Genomic DNA, 21,176 nt, shown 5'->3' with positions numbered 1-21,176 from the left:
TGATTGGAATATAATTTGTAACCAATTAAAGTTTTTCTCTAAAGGGAGACTTATTTAGACATGTAATCGCTTTACATTTAATAGATCAAGGTTTTGTCATAATCAGTTGCTGGAGGGTTTCTCCGCCTTTGGAAGAATTTTTCTCATGGCCTGAGATGAAGAGTAGGGTTTAGCCCTGATGTCTCCAGCACCAACAGTGGCCTGCCTCCGAATTCCACAGGGGTGGGGGTGGGGGCGGGGGCGGGGAGGCATTACCCATTAGTGATTAGTGAGAGAAACTGCTAACAGAATATTATGGCATAAAAACTTTCTCTACTTATTGCCTTATGTTTTGAGTTCAGTATACCCATGCTTAGTATACATAGGGGCATGCATTTTCTGGACTTGAACACTAACAGCTGGCTATACATTTTATATCCAAAGGGATTAGAGAGATCAAACAGGCCCCAGGGCATTTGCAGTACTTCTGTTGGCTATATGCAGACTAGGGGAATGGAAGTACTGAATTCTCTCTCTTCTGATCTGTGGAGGGAAATATTATGGTGCACATATTTTCTTTCATAAGCACAGCATCTTCAATACGTGCTCTGTCTTGAGTGACGAAAACTACTTATACATATAGAATTTGTATTACACTGTGTGATCTGTAATGGAAATCTGATTTTTTTTTATAGGGTTTCGATGTGAAAGAGCAGTTGCACAAGATATGTTTCTACACTATTGATAAAAACATACGTAACTTGTTGGTAAGTGGAGAAAAGGCTTTTCTGACTTACGTTATCAGTTGCACAGAACAGTTAACGTTTTGTACATCTGTATGTAGAATACACACTCTTCACTATTCCAAAACCCATCTGATACAAACTCTATTGTGCCCCCTGCAACCAGACACCAGTCTTAGATTTGTCATTGCTTTTTTTGCCATCTGCAGTTGAAGTTAAAATTGTTTGACGTTACAGATTATCCTGTCCCTGGTGTATTTCTTGCATGACTTTATACACAGGATGAAATTCTGACCCCACTGAAGTCGCTGTCAAAACTCTCTTATTGACTTCAGTAGGGCCAGGATTTCACTCACAGTCTGTTACACACTACACTCACAGATCCTCAGGTTCCTTCCCCCTGGATCACTTCTGTCTTAATGTTTTATTATCAAAGAAGTCAGCAAAAAGATTACATTCTTTTTTTATGTCATGACAATAATTTGTGAAATATATTTGTGATCAAAGGTAGTATTTCAATTGTACTCACAGGTGAAAGTGTTGCAAGAAGAAAACTATTTTTCTGAAAAAGAGAAGACAGTGATAGACTTTGTGCATCAGGTTGAAAACTTGTATTCAGGATCCTTCCAAGACAATGAAGAGATTCAGCCTCTTTCCAGGTAACATGGTTTAATTGCCTTTTTATCTTAAATGAACAACATTGATGCAGTTTTTAATATGCTAAGAACTATGGCAATCTGAGACGTGTATTCTATAGGTTTTGCTGTGCTAACAAATGTGGATTTTTGTAATTCTCCAACTACAGTGTCATGGGGTTCCTGTTACATAGTATAAAATGTTTTTAAGAGCTCTGGAAGCTCTTCATGGACAGGACGCTTGTTATCATGAACTTAGTGTAAAATCTTTGCAGACTACTCTCGGTCTATTATTAGTCTTAGAAGGATACGATTTTTTTAATGGGCAAATATCAGTAAATATTGATTTTGCTGTATACACAAACCAACAAAAATATTTCCATCGATCATAATAGAAATTTACAGATAAGCAGCATTTTCTTTCTTTGACTGAGAACTTCTTAGAGTCATAATCCAGTGATTTAGGGTATGGCTACACTGGCGATTTGCAGCGCTGGAAAGCCTCCACCAGCGCTGCAATTAGTAAGTGGCCACACCTGCAGGGCACTTCCAGCGCTGCAACTCCCTGGCTGCAGCGCTGGCCGTACACCTCACTCAGCATGGGGAATAAGGATTCCAGCGCTGGTGCTGCAGCGCTGGTCATCAAGTGTGGCCACACACCAGCGCCAGAATGCTTTTATAAATTACTCTCTTTGTTTTGTTATGCAGCCTTTCGACTTTGGAATTAGGCTTGTTACAAATGGACTAGCAAGCGAATAGTAAAAATAGGTATGATTTGTTGATTTAAGGATGCTTACTGTGGATATTGTGATGTGATGTTGACCATTTGTATTTTTAGTGGTTTATAAAGCTTTATTTGAATCTCAGCATCTACTGTCATTAAATAATTGTCTGGCTCCTCCATAGCTTTTGGTAACTGTGAAAATTTAAATTAATAAAAATCTAAAAATCAGTTAACATTGATATTATATGTCAATTATTTAAAAAAAAAATCTGCCAGGCCTATATCTTACTGTCAAATTAGTGGAGGCCTTTTTATGTCATCACTACTGTAAATAAAACAGTGGCTTATGCTGCTAGTGGCAAAAGAAAGACTAATGCGATCGTTAGTTCCATAAATGGGAATCTCGAGTAGGTGTAGAGAGATTAATTGACCTCTGTTTGGCACTGGTGTGACCACTGCTGAGTCCAGTTCTGGTGTCAACAATTCAAGAAGGATGTTGATAAACTGTAGAGAATTCAGAGTGGAGCTACGAGAACAATTAAATAGTTAGAACACCTGCCTTATAATGATCAAGGTCTGTTGATCTTAAAGATCAGGTTAAGGGATGAGTACCTACATGGAGAAAAAATATTTGAAAATAAACTTCTCGGTCCAGCAGACAAAGATAAAACCTGATCTAATGGCTAGAAAGTCAGAGTAGAAATGAGGTTTACATTTTTAACAATGAGTGTAATTAACCATTGGAACAATTTACCCAGGGTCATAGAGGATTCTGCATCACCAGCAATTTTTCAATTAAGAATTGGATGTTTTCCTAAAAGATCTGCTCTATGAATCATTTGGGGGAAGTTCTATGGCCTGTCTTATGCAGGAGGCCAAATTAGATGATCGCAATGATCCCTTCTGGCCTTGGGATCTATGAAATTTATACTATTGATAAAATAACTAGGTATATGAAACCAAACTAATGACATATTAAGACCTACTGGATGCATTGCTTACATTATGGTATTTCTTTATTCATTGCTTGAGGCACAATAGATGGCAGTTAATTTTTAAAAAGTGTTTTGGCTTTTGGTTATTTTACTTCTGTGGGTAACTACCATTTGGAACAATCCTGCACTGGCAGAGAGATGAGCTCAGTGACTTAATAGGACTCTTCCATTGTTAACCTCTAATGATAAGCTGTAACATTCGGTGAATGTCTTTGTGTGTTGCGAAACATTTATCCATCTATGTCTTGTACTAAAACCAATGGTTCCACAGTTACCTGTAATACTGCTGTTTGCAGCACTCACGGGAGAGGTGAGGCACCGGCCAGTACAGACTACAGGTGCCCTACCATTGTTGGAATCACATGGTGAACCCTTTACTAGAGCTAGTGCAGCGTGAATAATTGACTTTTCGGTTTGCTGGCAGTTCTGAAAAAGATTTGGGTTTTTTTTTTAATTATTCAGTTCAGGATGAAGCAAATCTACATTTTTGGCAAATCGAAAGAGTCAGAAAAAAATTCATTTTTGGGTTGAACAAAATATTTTTAGCATTTTTAAGAAAATCAAAGGCCATGAAGATCTAGATTCACAAAACTGAGATGGTGGTAGTGCTTGTGCCCCTGTGTAATTGTTAGCCCAGTGATTAAGGCATTTACCTGGGATGTGGGAAACCCAGATCTGAATCCCTGCTCTGGAGCAGGGACTTGAAACCAGGTCTCCCCATCTCAGGTGAGAGCCCTACTCATTGGGCTTATAGAATCATCCTCACTCTGCCCCAAAAATGACTATTCAAGTATTTTATAAAAAAGTAGAACATTATGGAGTTCACAATCTGGTCCTTCATTTTTATCTTCTCTCATGATAGTTCCTTTATGTTAGGTTGGAACACACATTCCCTAAATATTACTGTTGCTGTTCAGGTGAATTATTTTTGTTTCAATGCTATGAGTGTTCTATAATATTGCAAACTACAGAACTTTGAAATGAGAACATGCTAAGAGGCTTTATTAATATCATATTCATTATCAAACACACTTATTACAGTGCATGTGCATGGTATCTCAGTTCAGTTTTTACAGCATTGAATATTTACTACTGTGCCTAGCAATTAAGTATCACCCCCCTCCCTTACATTCATTTGTTCTGAAGATACTGGTACATTATAAGCATTCCCAAAATCTTTTTTGAAGATACAGATCTTGTTGGCATCCCTTGTAAAGCACCACTAAAAATTACAAATAACAAAAAGTTAATGAATTTGTTAAATGTATCAATATTGTGAACTACAGTTTGTAAGAAGTTTAGTAAAACATCTTAATAGGTAAATATTTCTGCCAGTTTCAGGAATTGGAAAAAAGAACAAGATCTATCCAGTCACACAGCTGTTTTGGATACATTCTTGACTTGTGACAAACCTCAGAATCACAACAGAGAGCACAGAATTATGTTAAACTGGGGTCAGTGGTGGGATCAGCATATTCAGGAAATGATTCTTCTTCCCAAAAGATCACATGAAGGCAAGTATTCCAGTACTAAGGAGTTGAAGAAATTAAACATTGAAAACTAAAGGTGCCTTTGTGGCACTGATTTGCATTTGGGCTGGTGGAGCATAGATGTGGTGAGTTCAGGATGAGCAAAAGGGAGGCTCAGAATCAGGTTCACTTTATTTTCGCAGTTCCATTGTGAGGAAAGGTTAATTTGTGTTTTGGGAGAAAAAACTCAGATAAATTGTGAAATTCGTTTGAACCAGCCTTCAGAATGTGAGCAAGAAAATCAGTCTACCCTCTGATGCTTTGGGGAAGAGAGGAAAGAGGCTAGCCAAAAAGGACTTCTCAAAAGAATTTATTAGATTGTGAATGACTTGCATGATGGTTTTTTGTTCCAGAAAGCTTATTATATTGGAACATTTTGTTTTTCCACCATAAAGTTCTAACTAGTTATGACAGTGTATTTAATGTAGCATTGTATTAGCAAAAGAAGAAACCTTGTATCCATTCACAAGGTGTACATATGTGACTATAAAGGGATTCACTGTTACCCTAAAGTTGTGTGTGTGTGTGTGTGTGTGTGTGTGTGTGATTTTCTTTCTTTTTAAACACAGAATTCAAGTCCTGTAATCCTGAGGTTCTTTGGATGTATCTGACATCCCAGCATGATTGGCCTAACATTTGCTCATGGATTGAAGAATCCCAGCCACGTAGTCATACCTCATTTCAACAGGCTAACTGGCCTTCTCTGACACCTGATATTATTGACCAAAATACATTATGCAGCAGCTATATGAGAAATGAAATATTAGACAAGTTGGCTAGGTATGTGTCCTCACTGTGTTAATACTAAGTTTACCTTTTTCTGGAGAACCAGAATCTGATGGAGAAATGTATGTGTGTAAAATCTTAGATATACACCTCTACCTCGATATAACGTGACCCGATATAACACGGTAAACCAGGGCTCCAGGGGGGTGGGGCTGCGCATTTCGGTGGATCAAAGCAAGTTTGATATAACGCGGTTTCACCTATAACACGGTAAGATTTTTTTTGGCTCCCGAGGACAGTGTTATAGTAAGGTAGAGGTGTACATTTAATTTTTAATGATATGGTTTGTTTTTTTTATTTAAATAGATTTAACCATTTACGAAGTGTGGGCTCAATCCAGGATTCTTTGCATGCCCCAGATTCCCATTAAATGTAATATAAGTCTTAGAGGCATAAGAAAATGCACGATTGGCCCTTAGCTCTCATGCACAACAGTTTCTACTACCTATTTTAGCTGCCACAAATCCATAAATGTAATATTTCTTTCTCTTCCACTTTTTCACAGTGAACTCCATCAGTTAAACTAATATATAGAGCATTGTAAGGAAATGTACTTTTGCATGTTATGTTCACTTCTGCAGTAAAACAATTCAGTGTCAGCAGAAGATCTCTTATTTAGCCATTCAGTGAAGACATCTTCAGCTGAGACAACCGCTTAATTTAAAAGCGTGTGGTTTTTCTTTTTCTTGCTAGAAATGGAATTTTTGTCCCATCTGAACAAGAAGACTTTGAACTCCTCCTCCTAAGATTGATCCACATTGGAGGAGTGATGCAAAATCCACATCCTGTTCCAAAATACAATACTGCGAGTGGTTTGGATTTCCATTCCCATTTCATCCTGTATTGTTTAGAACGTAGTCTGCAGCATCTTCTATACACATATTTAGACTATTACAGGTACAAGTACTTGGATTTATTCATCAGTATAAAAAAAGTTTTTTATATGCAGATCTTTATAAAAATGGAAGCTGGTAAAATACAAGCTTAAATAGTTGATGAGAATTTTCCAGTGCAACTTAGGTCCTCACTGTTTGGGAAGGACTGTTTAAAGGTGGTTAGAGTCAGTACAGTGCTGACTCGGTGAAAAGTTTGGAGAGCAAAGATACTGAGCTTTGTCCCATAACTAGCACTGTAATGACTTGCCGTTGTAATTGCAGGTTTGGCTCTCAAATGTAATCCAGAGTTTAACACTGAGCTCAGACTATCACTTCTTGAGTTCCTCTTGCCATCTGATGTTAGTTTCCTTTGCGTCATCCTTGATGGCAACTGTTTTCATACCATTTGGGATTTAAGGGGAAGCATTATAATTGTGACCATTTGAAACAGACCAATGATTTAGATAATTTGATCTTAATAGTGAGTTAGTGCTATTATTCATTTATTTATTTATTTTATTATAAACAACAGCCAGTCTGGATCAGGCTCAGATATGGCCAAACTCTTGACACACGTTGACTGCTAAATTCATTGCAAGATTACATCTAAATCAGAACTAGTTAAGGCTCTGGGAGAAGAGAAAATGTATTTGCTTTAAGAACTATTCCCTGCTCCCAGCCCCTCTGGCTAAGGAGTAAATAGTAGTTTGAAGCAGATCTTATTTGTTGAGATTACTGTTCTGTCCTAGCAGAATGAAAATTCCCCGGAGTCGTCGTTAGGATACGTCCACTCTTTGGGCTGGGAGATGTAACTCTCATCTACTTAATGCTCTAAAAATAATGTAATCACGGCGGCACAAGCAGTGAGAGCTGCTCCAAATAAGCACTTCGGACAGGCATGTCTTGGGGCAGCAAGCCCGTTCTGCTTCTCGTGCCGCTGTGGCTACAGTCTGTTCTCAGTGTGCCAGCTCACTGAGAATTCAGCAGGTATGTCTCCTCAAGCTGGGAGTTACACCCCTGCTCTGAGTCTAGATGTATCCATAGAGGGAATGGTTGTTAAAACAAGTGAGAGAGTCCGTAGATTTAGTTCTTTTAGAAATGCCTGACCCAAAGAGTGCAACATAGTAACTGTTTAGAGAAGAGGACGGTGATTGTACATTGCTGCTTTTTATTAATGCATTTTATATTTTCATTATGCTACTGTTCTTGCCTTGTTTTCAGTTTAACTCCTTCGAATTGTCCTATTTTGGATAAAAAGGAATTGCATGAGGCTTACCCCTGGTTTGAATTTCTAGTGCAGTGTCGAGGGGTTGCCAGTAACCCAAGAGGTAGGATCCCAACTTTCATTCATTGCATGTTCTTTGGATGAACTTATCGTGTGTAACGTCAGCTGGAGGCAGCGATGATTGCCTTAGTTAGTAAAAGTCTGAACAGAAACAGCGCACACAGCAATACATTTACAGCTAACGCTTCCTCTGGGTTTTCTGGCATGTGCTGGCTTATCAATGTCTTAGATTATATGGTCCCCTCGCCAGGATGGTTTTTAATCAATGTCCCTGAACGTCAAAGGGACTTGTGCTCTTAAGTCATTTAGATACTTTGGAAATCCCATTCATCTTTTACAGGGCCAAGCATATCGTCATTGCTTAACAAATAAATAACTCTTGAATGAAGCTTGCATTTATTATTTCAGAAAATATGTACACTATAGGGTAAAGAATTACTCTGTAATGCATTATAAAAATATGGGACCTGATTCCCATCCTCTTTCTATAGGCTGAATTCCTATTTAAGCTCAATAGGAACATTGTCAATACATTGGAGGGTTTTTAGGATCCTGTCTGCCCATCTATATAGTGTGCCATCTGCATGAGTTTAATAAAGTACTTTTTTCTTAATCCTGAATCAAATTTACAATTATTAATAATTTAATATGATTGTTTTTTCAGAGAAAAAAAATCTCACTTTTCTCTTTTTTCCAGATCCAAAGATGATATTTCAAGCTAGTCTTGCAAATGCTCAGATCTTGATTCCTAGTAATCAAGCTAGCGTGAGCAGCATGCTGTTGGAAGGACATACACTTTTAGCACTTGCAACCACAATGTGTGCACCTGGCGGTATAGATCAGGTACTTAATATATAACAAATAATATGTCAGCTATTTCTGGAAACTTACTCCTATAACTCGGAGCTGAAAGCCTGTGCTGTCACAGGGGTATAATTCGTAAAGTCACATGTGTTTAAAAAAAAAAAAGGGCTGAAAATGGTTGAGAACTTAAAAGTTGGGGATGGTAACAGACTGCAAATCCCAGTGATGATTGAACAGGTAATGTTCTAAACAAAGAGCTCTCAACCATGCTTGTAGTTGTTTCCATTGCTTCACCCCATTGCTTCATTTCCATAGGCTTCAGAGTGATGATTGGGGTTATTGTGTGTGCTGGCTGTATTGTGTGAGTAGTTGTTGATTTGTGTGGGTTGAGTTATGCTGGGACAGTTGTGTGGATGGCAAATCAGGGACGTATGCTGTGGTAAGGGGCTATGTCTGGGGTTCTTGCATATCCTTCTGTGTTGTATTGTTGTGCTAGATCTCTGCTGATTTGTGTAGGTGGCAGTTGCGCACACAGTCGGGCTGGGTAATCCACTCTCTGTACAGTCTCCCTCACAACCAATTAAATTGTTGCATGCAAATTAGATGTAGAGTAAGGTAATTGGTTGAGTTATCTCTGATATCACAATGATCTAGGACTCCTGGCATGGCATAGATACCTGTCTTTACTGCACCTGAATAATGTGCAGGTGTAATTTGTAAAGTCAAAACGAGAACTTAATTTGGACAGTAACAGACCACAAATCCAAGTGATGATTGAACCTGGTGATAGTCTGAACAGAGAGGTTTCAACCATGCTTGTTACTGCTTCTGTTATATCACACTGACTCAGACATTTAGGCTTCAGAGTGACACGGGGTGTGATAATCCTGGTCTCTTTTTACATAGATTATGAAAACAAAATGGGATGTTGTCTCAACTCAATACAAAGAAATACACAAATGCAATCACATAACTTCCTTTCACAGAGATGAGAGTATTCCTTTGGAGTAGTATGTTTCACTAAATAATGAAAAATCAATTAAAGGTTACTCTAAGTTTCAAAATAATGCTACTGATGAGTGTAATACCTTTTTTAAGGGGTCATGTTTTAGGTGTAGATAACAATGAAGTACAGAAGCCTTTAGGATTGGCTCTTAGAGTGGTAGAATGTGTTTCTAATTTTTTTCCCTATACTTTTTTAAAAGTAGCTGTAGTTAATAGATATTGACAGGGTTATTTTCCACACTTATACTTGATATAATAGAAAAGTTTGTTGTACATGTCAAAGTATGTGCCCTTTGTTTCACTTAGTCTCATGAAGTGTATACTCTGATTTTGTACCACAAAGTCTGTGCTCTGATTAAACGGTGGGACTTAGCTGGTGTGCTATTTTGCTCTGAATAGGTGGGATTCCGCTTCCGCTTTTCAGTTGTTTGTCAAGTTGTTAATCATGGCCCGTAACAGAAAATACTGTGTTTATTGGTTTATTGTTTTGTAAAGACTTAAAATATAAGCATGTTTAATATCTTTTTATTAAATATACCACTTCATGGTTCAGATGTGACTTCATTTCATACAAACAGTTTAGTTGTTTGTCTGTGTATAATAGTGCAGTAATTGCTGAAAGTGGTGTTCTTAGAATAATTCTCAGGGATATCCTTGGATATTTTTGAGGACTGTAAATCATGGAAGTTTTCCAACAAATTCAGCATCTAGTGCCCTGTCTTGCATTTCTTGAACACCCAATATATTTCTATTGATTTGAGGGAGGCAGGTTGTTTGGGGTCTTCAGTTTCAGGTGCACAAAGAATGCAGGATCATGCCCATGGACAATAACTTTTTTTTATTAGTGAAATGTTCTGTTCTTATTTCCTCTCAATCTAGGTTCTTCAGAATGAAGATACTGAAAAGCCTCTGAAGAAGGTGGATCCACAGCTGTTAAAAATGGCATTGACTCCTTACCCCAAACTCAAAGCTGCTCTCTTTCCGCAGAACACTTCGCATGGAATTTTGCCACCTGATATCTCACTCTACCATCTTATGCAGGTATATATAATGCAGTGTAAATTAAGCTGCATAGCAAAGTGAACATAAGAATTTCAGAGAAGTTCCATTTTGAGCTACAGACAGTTTGAAAGTATGTGTTCCCATCTCAATTTATTACAAGTGTGAAGGAGTGACTTGCTGGCTGGTGCATCCCCTCATGACTAGGTGTGGCATAGCTGGTGCTTCTCCTCTCATGCCCCCGGCTGATGGGTGCTCCATTTTTTCAGTGGTCTGCTTCTTCTTGTGACTCGTCCCTCCAGACAGGTCCAGTCCCATCGCATCTGGGTAACAGGAGTCCCACAAAACAGTAGTCCAGTGTCTGTACACCAGGTCTTCAGCCCAGCTCTGGGCTCAGTGGTCCTTACGCTTTTTATCTCCAGAGGCTTTCATTGCATTTTTCAATGGTCGGTAACCCAGGCCTTCCCTTTTCTCTAGGTTCAAGGCTTAGCTAACATTTGCTTCCACATACTCCATGGCGGCTCCCTGAACTACTGAACCTGTCTCTAGCCCAGTGGTCCCCAACCTTTTTGTGGCCAGTAGCACATTCATGTTTTCAGAAGAGTGTGGTGGGCGCCAACAATTACTCATATACAGGGCCGGCTCCACACATCAGTGGAGCAAGCACGTGCTTGGGGCAGCACATGCTATGGGGCGGCATTCTGTCCATTCTGCAGAGTCAAAGTGGTTTGGGTTTTTTTTGTTTTGTTTTGGGTTTTTTTGACACCAGTTCTGGGCAGTGCAGAGAGAAGCCAGAGAGAAGCCGGGAGGACAGAGAACACCGGCGCCAGCAGCCCCAGAGTGCTCTGTCCCCAGCAGGCACGGTGCCGCAGCTTCTCTCCCCTGCTGGGCACTAGGCGGGCGCACATAAATGCCCCGGCGGGCGCCATGGTGCCCATAGGCACCACGTTGGGGACCACTGCTCTAGGCCCTTTTCCTCAGCTCCTTCCTGAGATCACTCCTCCACAGATTATTCGCCCCTTCCCAGACTCTGCAGAGTCCTTTCTGGCTCTTGTACTGAGTGCAGGGCCGGCTCCAGGCACCAGCCCAGCAAGCGGGGCGGCACGTTGGGCTCTTCAGCAGCAATTCGGCGCTGGGTCCCTCCTGCTGAAGAAGAAAGTGGTGCGGTGGAGCTGCTGCCGACGTGGCTCTTTCCTCCCTCCCCCGCCCCGCCCCGCCACAGCTTGGGGTGGCAAAAACCCTGGAGCCGGCCCTGACTGAGTGATGTCTCCTAGGGCTTTTACCCTGAAGGCCCAGCTCCTGTCTGCCTCTCACAAGGCGCTGTGTGTGTGTGTGTGTGTCTGTCTGTCTGTCTCTCTCTCTCTCCTCTGTAAACCTGACTCCCTGGCATCTGCCCTTTAGTCAAGGCTTACTACTGGAGTTTGCTCCTCCCCTGTGAGTTCCCAGTGCCTCTCTTAGCCCTTTGCCAGTGTTCCCTCCTCAGGAGGATCTCAAGGCCTACTCTCCCCCTACTTCCTGCCTCCCAGCTTCCTCTCACTGCTCTGAGCTGCTCCCTGTATGAACAACACCTAGTTCCTCCTTAATTGCATCTGATAATGAATTGGTTCTTATGCCACCAAGTGGACTCATTGAACCCCCAAGCTCCTGTTATCCCTTTCGCTGCCAGCGTGGAGTATACACTTCATCAGAACAAAAATTATGAAACTTATATTAAAGCATCCCTATTATAATTTTATAGATACTTTTAAAATGTTGTATGTAAAGGCTCAAACCCGATCATTTATGGAAAAAGTCTCGACTACTCTTCAGTGTCTCCTAGGCTGGCTTGATTTCACAAACGAACGTAGAATAATATACTGTTATATTTTACTCTGTGCAAATCCTGGGACTGGGACTGACACTAAGGTTTTAGGCCAAGATTTTAGACAGTGGGTGCCTGAAGTTAAGCACCTAAATCTATATTTAGGCACCTAAATAAGCAGCCTGATTTTTCACATATGCTGCAACCCCAGGCTCCAATGAGAGATGGCGGTTCTAGGATTATGTTATTAGTGGTTTCAATAGGCAGGTTATCAACTATCACTGAAAATGAGAGTCCTGTGGCACCTTATAGACTAACAGACGTATTGGAGCATGAGCTTTCGTGGGTGAACACCCACTTCATTGGATGCACAAAGTGGGTGTTCACCCATGCAAGCTCATGCTCCAATACGTCTGTTAGTCTATAAGGTGCCACAGGACTCTTTGCTGCTTTTACAGATCCAGACTAACACGGCTACCCCTCTGATACTTGAAAATGAGAGTTATTTTTTAAATGAAGTGGGGGAGGAAGGAAAGCGAGACCTGGAATGAAAGGATGGGTGAAAATGGAGGGACCCCATACAGACAGTCATATGAAAGCTCCTTGTTGGTAGATCTCCTTGGTGTAAGGTAGGTAGGTGATGAGACAACCCCCTAATAGCTGGGAATAGTCTACTGGACTAGTAACTACTAGAAAAGCATTAGCCGCATTAAGGCTACCATTCAGCAAAGCACTTACGCACATGCTTTCCCACTTAAGTATGTGCTTAAAGTTGCAGTCACAATCAGGTCACATATGAGTTGAAAATATATGCTTCTCAGAAAGAGTTGCCCAAGATGTTTGTTACTGCAGCATGAGCAAGCGCTTCACTATCAACTGCTATAGATACTTGATGGGTTTTTTTTGTTCTACTTGGCTTTAAAATCATAGTGCTTTGAACAGTTTCTCTGAATATATTTTGTTTTTAATTTTTCAGTCATTAGCGCCTTTTGATCCCACTAAATTATTTGGCTGGCAGTCGTCAAATACTCTTGCCATAGCAGGTAATTAATTTTAAAATGTAAAATATTTGTGTTTAGGCTGCAAACTTTGAATGAAGTACTTTTCAGTGGATGTCACAATTTTCCCCTTGCTGGGCACACACCTTGTTCAACCCCGGTTCTCTGAGGTGCTCTCTAACTTTCCTCTCGGGACACTTGCCTGTGAATATCCTGGCTGCTTTCCCCAATTCTATTTTGAAGGTCTTCCGGAGCTCTTCAGAACCCACCAATTGACTACACCTCTGACCCTGGGTTTGAAAAACCACTAAACTTTTTTGACCAGAGTAAACATAACATAATCATAACAATAGCTTTCAGCAACTTCTGCAGGGCTGGTGGAACAATTTGTATAGTGGCGGTGCTGAGAGTCGTTGAACCAAACTGTAAACCCTGTGATATGATGGAAACCACTTCAAGTCAGGGGGTGCTGCAGCTCCCCCAGTACCTCTAGTTCCAGCACCATTGACTTTCTACTTCTTATTCCCAGAGGGAATGCCTAGATTTATAAGAGCCCAGCAGTGCTTCCCTCCCAGAACACAGTCTAGCTACCCAACCCCCTGGGTGATCCTGTTCCCTCCTCTCTGCTCAGGAGCCAAATGATGACCCATCACATTTAAAACCCCCGAAGTTCTGAACATACAGTTGGGGTGAAGCTTCCATCCAGGAGTCTGAGACTTTGTGTCTCTGTGCACCAGTGACCTGTGCTCTTTCGGTCTTCAATGACATACCCCTATAACAACACTTAACAATTTTGGTTGACAACATTTACCCACAACATCTCATATCATGCCATTTCAAGTTAACATATTCCTTTCTCTGCCCAATAAATTACTCTTTTCAATAGGTATTCCTTTGCATAAAAAGATTTCTTATATTTTTCTAAAGGTTTTGTTTTAAAATGATTGTTTACAATGATGTTATTGGGTTTGGCTACAGCACTTAGTTTCTGCAAGATCGAATGGGGAATATCTGAATATTAGTGGAGCTTTTTCTACAAGAAATGTTTTATAAAACAATAATCTTTACAAATCTACTGTGAATTAGATAAGTAATATGTTCCCTCTGACAGCGAGAGCCTCCTTGTCTCAGTTTACTTAAGTGACCTGCCCATGGCAATTTAAATAAAAGTCAATGTCAGCGTTCCAGTTGTACTGGAACCAGAATTAGAATTTGAGTGGTACTGGGAAGTTTAAGCATTTAAAGCAGAGCTAGTGTGGTATTTGGTTTCCTCTTCCATAGACGTTGTTGAGTAGCAGAAAGATATCTCACAATTTTTAAATCAGACATTTATGCAATTAAGAAACACTGTGACATTCTTTCCAGACATCTCAAGTGACCTCCCTCATTTCTCATCCCCTGATTTGGTAAACAAATATGCCATAATGGAACGACTGGATTTTTCCTACTACTTGCACCATGGACGCCCATCATTTGCTTTTGGTACCTTTTTGGTCCAGCAATTAGCAAAGAGTAAATCCCCAAAGCAGCTGTGAGTATTTAAAAAGTAATAGTTACCATGTGACTGTATAGAGCAGTGGTCTCCAAACTTTTTTGATCGCGCACCCCTATCAGTAAACAATTTTTGAGCATGCACTCCCTGCCGCGCCGCAGAGCCGGCTCTACCATTTTTGCTGCCCCAAGCAAAAAAAAAAAAAAAAAAAAAGCTGCTCGGACTCCCACCCGAACTGCTGAAGCGCAAAAAAAACCAAAAACACCCGAACTGCCGCGCACCCCAAAGGATCCTCTTGTGCACCGCCTGAGATGCACACACCCCACTTTGGAGACCACTGGTATAGAGGCATGCTAGGAAAAAATTAAAATGAGAAGCAAGAATGTCCTGCTAGAAATACTTGCAGCTTTCTATTTTGAAATGTCATTTATTGTGTATCACATATAGATGTTCACTACAAAAATCATTTTAAAAACAAAAAAAGTAAAGAATAGTGAAAATGAAAAGTATAGATTAAGTGGTTGGATGGTGGAGTTTTAGGCCCAAGGAAGTTGATTTTTGAAAATTACTTTATGTAAGTAAATTGGGATACAGAGTGTTTGTATGAGTTCATATACAAGGGGCGGAATATAGAAAGGATTGCCTTTGGTTAATAGGTTGTTGGGTGTGTGATTAATATATAAAGTCTGCTTTTGAAAACGAAGGGCATCTAGTTTCTTCATACACATGCCAAGTCTGTTTTACCTGAGTGGAGTACTCATGTTAATGGTTGCAGGATTGGGCCTAGACTTGAAAATTAACATTAGATAAAGGGGAAATGCCTGTTATTTTTTTCTTTTCTTATCCGTTCCTTCACTAACTGTATTAATTTCCATTTCCCTATTTAAACTAAAGGAAATATAAATCAAGTGTGAATTTAATCTCGCTTTTAATTTATAGAAGTTATTTAGCTAAATATAAAATGCAATCCCAGAATCTGAGACACAAATAAGAAGTCAGTCTTAAAGTACATTAACAAAAACAATAGGAAAGGTTGCTTATTTTCATCTTCAGTGTCTATGTGGCATTTTATTTGTATTAATTAGTGTGAAAATGACACCATCAATCTGAAATCTAATAAACTTCAAAAAGTTAAAAGTAGTTACACTTAGTACACCTGCCTTTGTGTCTCCATCTTTTGTTGCTGTGTGAAACATAAGCAAAAAGGTAACTTCACTGGCTATATGAGGGAAACAGTGAAAATGTCTATAAGGGAATTGCTGCCAGCTGTACAGACTAAACACTTTGGGGAAATAGATTATTATTTCTTCTCTGATCTCTTTTGGTATAGTAATTTTTGGTGTTGCTTGTAACATTAATAGGTTATTACACATCGTCAGACAGAAGTGTGCCTAATTTGACTGTGTCACTTTTAGTGTGGATGGGTTTTGATAATATATAAACATTCATATATTCACTCACTTTTTATGGTACAAGGATCTAGAGCCATTTTCTCCTAGTGCCTGAACTGAAAGAGCAACGTTACTGGGAGACTGTTCAAAGAAGGGGCATCTTTTATCTATAGAGAGAATGTACTTTGATGCTGGAGTTCAGGTCATTTTTCAAGAAGAAATCCCTGCCTGAGGTTGATAGCAATGTAATGCTATTCATTCCTAACTTTGACTGCACAAATTTAATTTATGTAAATAAACGAAAGCTCATCCCATGACAGGTGTTAATTCCTACTTTACTACCAACCTGCTGGTTTAGAAAGATCTTCTAGAGAGTCAGAGCTTTAAAGTGCTAATATTTAAATCATACATTTTTCTGTGCTCTTGATAATTCAAGTCCTGTGTTGGACTATAGCATATGACTCCCTGTTCACTGTTGGAAAGTATTGCAGTCACTCCATTTGCTAGATTATAACATCAAAGTAATTATGTTGTTACATTTCACCTGGGCAAAGCCAAAGAGGCATTAATGTGGAGTCTTTAAATAGAGGGTGAGATTTTTCTTATAGTCCTATACCTCCAAGTACCCTACATTATTATATTAATTACTATGGTAATATATATGCACATAAGTACATACGTGAGTTTCTGTATGTATATATATGCATATATATTACCATAGTAATGACCATAAGATACTTGGAGGCTACAGGACTACAAGAAAAATCTCACCCCCTTATCTGTCTACCCACCCACACTCTGTAGGTAACAAATGAAACTTTTATCACTCAGTATTTGAAATAAAGTACATTCCAAATATTCAGTGGGAGTATTCAGGTGCCATTCTGAGCATGCCTTGGTTGCATTGTCACTAATAACATTGCCTGCATATCAGAATCATTTTTCTAAATTATGGAATCATTTTCTTTGGCTTCAAGGTTTTATAAAAGCTTATTGAAACAAATTTCAAATTCTGGCCCAATTTTAAGGTATGTCCATTTAACATTTTTCATGTGGGATGTTTTATTCTCTTTCCTATATTCAGGTCCACATTTGCTCTAGGCAGTTACCGTATTTCCAGCACAATTAAACTTATTCTAAATTCAGTTGATTGTATTTTTCAGCAATTGTAGGTATTAGTTTATATTGTGAATTATTGTGTTTTGAAATTTCAGTCATAATTGCTATTAAATTGACTTTAACATTTCCTTTGTTTTAGGATTCAGCAAGCAGGGAATGAAGCCTACGCTCTAGCTCTTTCTTTCTTTTATATACCTTCAATAGGAGCAGCATGTATTTGTTTTCTAGAGTTACTTGGTCTTGACAGCCTTAAACTTCGGGTTGATATTAAAGTTGCAAATATAATTTGGAACTTCAAGTCTAGAAATGAAGATTCTCAACACAATTTAATAAGAGAATCCTTGGGTAGAGTATACTTTTGCATATTTTATAATTATTGAGCAGTATTAAATAGCTATCGGAGGATGAAGGCAGTTATGTGCCCAGCCTGAATAATGTCCAAGAAGTGTAGGAGGAGCACCCTTCCTTTAAGGGGTTAAGAGCTTTGCCATTCTTACATACCCATTTTTCACTAATCTGTGGAGGGGGTAATCCCATGGTTAATCCAGACTCAGCTGACTGATAAAATAGTAAAGGGTCTGTGTGCCAAAGGGGCGGCTGGAACTGGAATAGTCTACATGACTCATATGCAACACATTGGTGTCAATCTGCTACCCAAAGGCACAGAGTAATCGCTCTTCCAAAAATGGTAGTCAGTTTTTGTTTAATATTGTAACATAAGATGATTAGAAGAAAAATGCCAAATTCTTCTTCCCCTGCTGCATTCATTCTGTAAACTACGTAGAAATTAGATATTTGAACTTGACAGTGAGAATTTTTCTAGGAAGAACTTAAATTAAGAAAATTACATTTTTAACTAGGGTTCCATGTGATGTAGCTTTTTTCTCCAGTTAGGAAACCTAACTAGTTTTCTGGTTTGTTTAGCTTTTGTGTGATAAAGCTCTTTAAAGTATGTTTATTTAAATATAGGACAAATTTTTCAAAAGTGCCTAAGTTAGAAGCCTAACAAAAGTGATGTAGCGACTTAGGAGAATTTACCTAAGCACTTTTGAAAAATTTCCTTACTATAATGTGAAAACAGAGCCCCAGTAATATTATTTTAATTGTTTTAAATAGTTGAAAAGCTAACAAAATTGGTGGATGGCGAAAAAACAGCAGCAGCAGAAGTGCTTATCTCCTTGGAAGAAGCTTTTTGGGATAAAATCGAACATCAAGAAATAAAGAAGTGAGTGAACTACACTTTTAATGCTCTTTATGCTGGCCAACTGATATAAAGCACTGAATTTTACCCTCCATGTGGTCAGGCATTACCATGTGTCATAGAGACAGCTACTCTGCATGGCAGGTGCAGTAAACAAAACCTATGAGCAACAAGTGTTTCCACATGTTGGAGGTAAGAAATGAGTCCTCTTTGTATATCGAATACCGTAGGCAGTAGGCCTCCATCAGCACTCGTAATAAAGAAGGGAAGCTAGTGCATAACTTTGACTGTGCTACCTTTACTGCTGTACTGGGACTTCGGAATTAGGAGCCAAGAGTGATTGGAATTCCTCGCAAAGGCAAAATGGTTGTGAAAATTGGGAATGTGGATGGGCAAAGAATGTAGGGTTAGGCTCCCAAGATCAAATCTGATCCAGTCCCTGCTGAAATCTCAGGAAGGGAATCTTGATTCATTACAATTGGATGACCTTCCTGCATCTGTAGCTGTTAAATACGGGAAGATGAAAGGACAATTACTACTTAAATAAGTGGACACTTTTTTTTTTAGTTAAAATTCTTTCATTTCTATACAGAACATCCAATGACTCTAGAAGACAGTGGTCTTTGGTGATGCAGTTCTGTAAGCTCCATGATATCAAATTGAGTACATCTTACCTAAAGGAATGTGCTAGATCCAATGACTGGCTGCAGTTCATCATCCAGACCCAGATGTACAGCTACCAAATAGATGAGGTGAGCTACTGTTTAATTTAAAAACAACAAGAGACATTTTAAACAACAAGCATTGTAATTGGTGTAGTCTTTGTTTTTAAGATTTTTTTAAAGCACATCTCTCTTTAAAGAAACAACATCAAAATTAAATCTAGTCAGTTTAATGATGTTAGAAATTGTTTCAGGCTCTTAAATTGCCCATGAATCTCCCTATCATTTCTTTTTTTTTACGGTCACATTTTCTTGTTTTTTTTGCATAATATTTTTCTCTGTCCTTCCTGTTGCTATGTGAAAAGCTGACACAAAAAATAGCAGCAGGCTTTACAGCAGAAGCAGTAATGACTATACACAAAGTACTGTCAAATGCACATGAATAATTGGTAAAACAGAAGTTTTTATTCTAGTCTTTTAATTATATTAACATGAGGAATTAATTTCTATCAGTAGTAGGTATAGCTGAACCTCAGAGTTACGAACACCAGAGTTATGAACTGACCAGTCAACCACACACCTCCTTTGGAATCAGAAGTACACAATCCGGCAGCAGCAGACCCCCCCAGAAAAGCAAATGCAGGACAGTGCTGTGTTAAATGTAAACTACTAAAAAAATAAAGGGAAAGTTTAAATAAAAAAAAAAAAGATTTGACAAGGCAAAGAAACAGTTTCTATGAATTTAATTTAAATTAGGATAGTTAAAAGCAGCATTTTTCTTCTGCACAGTAAAGTTTCAAAGCTACATTAAGTCAATATTCAGTTGTAAACTTTTGGAAGAACAACCACATAATGTTTTTGTTCAGTGTTTTGAATATTTCAGAGTTCGAACCAACTCCATTCTCAAGGGAGCTCTGAGGTTCTACTGTATAACATTTTCAGACAGAAGTGACTTAATTTGAGTGTCCTTTGCGGTGAGCTGGATTAATAAATACCTGTCCAAATGGGACTTAATTCTGTTTTAATTTTACTTATGGGTATGGTATGTTCATCCTGGATTTTTAGGTTTAGTTCATTTTTAAAAATTAAATGTTTCAGCTACTATTTATGTATTGGAGATATGTTAATATTTGCAGCGATATCATTTGTATTAATAAAATGTTTTGTTTCACATATAGAATGATTAATTAATGGTATTGTCGGGGTGCAAATATTTATGCTGTAATCATATTGTGTGTTTTGGGAGAGTTTCATAAGTCTTCCACTTTTACCGTGCAACATAATCTTTAAAAATACCTGATCTAGGTAAAATATTGTACAAGTAGGTGATCACTCATTAAATGGGACCTAAAAAAAGTCAGGCTTAGAATTTGTCTTTATTAAGCTAAAAAGCTTCTCCAGAAGACCAGAGACTCCCTTCTAAGAAACAGCTGTGAACTGCAAATACACTTCAGTTATGGACTAGTTTAAAATAAAATCAAGGTATTAAAATATATTCACACACCCAATTTAACTATCTGTTGTATAATCAGCATAGTAACTGGGAAGGTTAAATTGATATAGCCAGAACTTCTGAAATATTCATAAATATATTTGCAATTTTTACTGTCTGTAGAAGACACATACTTACTGTAGAATTTTTCAGTCTTGTTACACTATGTACATTATACAGCATTGCTGTGATAATCTTTGGCAGCCCACATGTATAATAAGAACCACTGTAGGTAACTCCCATTGAAATTGGTGAGATTTGAACACATATATCTGGCACAATCGGCCCCTAAGGTATCTTTTCACAAATACTAGCATATTGTCTCTTATACAAACAATTCCAGCCTGGAATTTTCAAAGAAGCCTAAGAGAGCTAGGCTCTCAAATCCTGTTGCCAGTGGGGAGCTTAATTTAGGCTTCTTTGAAAATCCTACCCTGAATGTTTTCAGAGTAGAAAAATATAAGTAAGTGTGCATTCACCTGCAAATAAACCTCAGGTAGCAACTCACTGAAAAATTCCTTTCCACGATATACCGTCTATGCCAGGGATGTCATTGGGACTGAAAATGAGTGTATGTTTTATGTAAAGGGAGGAATTTCAATATTTTATTGTGATACTGTGCATTTCTAGAACACTTTCATGTGTAGATCTCCAGCAATAT

The 21,176-nt window shown here is 38.6% G+C and overlaps 1 protein-coding gene across 1 annotated transcript in view; it reads left to right on the top strand.

The window, feature by feature from the left end:
• SPG11 (SPG11 vesicle trafficking associated, spatacsin) overlaps window positions 1–21,176 on the top strand; it is a 58,230-nt gene that overhangs the window by 16,772 nt on the left and 20,282 nt on the right. The window contains exons 12-24 of the mRNA XM_044980447.1: window positions 675–746; window positions 1,254–1,381; window positions 4,412–4,590; window positions 5,175–5,385; window positions 6,085–6,288; window positions 7,488–7,594; window positions 8,249–8,394; window positions 10,240–10,401; window positions 13,137–13,203; window positions 14,524–14,689; window positions 17,300–17,505; window positions 18,277–18,385; window positions 18,954–19,113. Coding sequence (XP_044836382.1) covers window positions 675–746; window positions 1,254–1,381; window positions 4,412–4,590; window positions 5,175–5,385; window positions 6,085–6,288; window positions 7,488–7,594; window positions 8,249–8,394; window positions 10,240–10,401; window positions 13,137–13,203; window positions 14,524–14,689; window positions 17,300–17,505; window positions 18,277–18,385; window positions 18,954–19,113 — 1,917 coding nt within the window. The remainder of the gene's footprint in view (window positions 1–674; window positions 747–1,253; window positions 1,382–4,411; window positions 4,591–5,174; window positions 5,386–6,084; window positions 6,289–7,487; window positions 7,595–8,248; window positions 8,395–10,239; window positions 10,402–13,136; window positions 13,204–14,523; window positions 14,690–17,299; window positions 17,506–18,276; window positions 18,386–18,953; window positions 19,114–21,176) is intronic.

The sequence above is a fragment of the Mauremys mutica genome, chromosome 11, assembly GCF_020497125.1.
Source record: "Mauremys mutica isolate MM-2020 ecotype Southern chromosome 11, ASM2049712v1, whole genome shotgun sequence".
Taxonomy (NCBI): domain Eukaryota; kingdom Metazoa; phylum Chordata; order Testudines; family Geoemydidae; genus Mauremys; species Mauremys mutica.
Note: the sequence above shows the minus strand (reverse complement) of the source record. Positions and strands in the feature narration are given on the sequence as shown.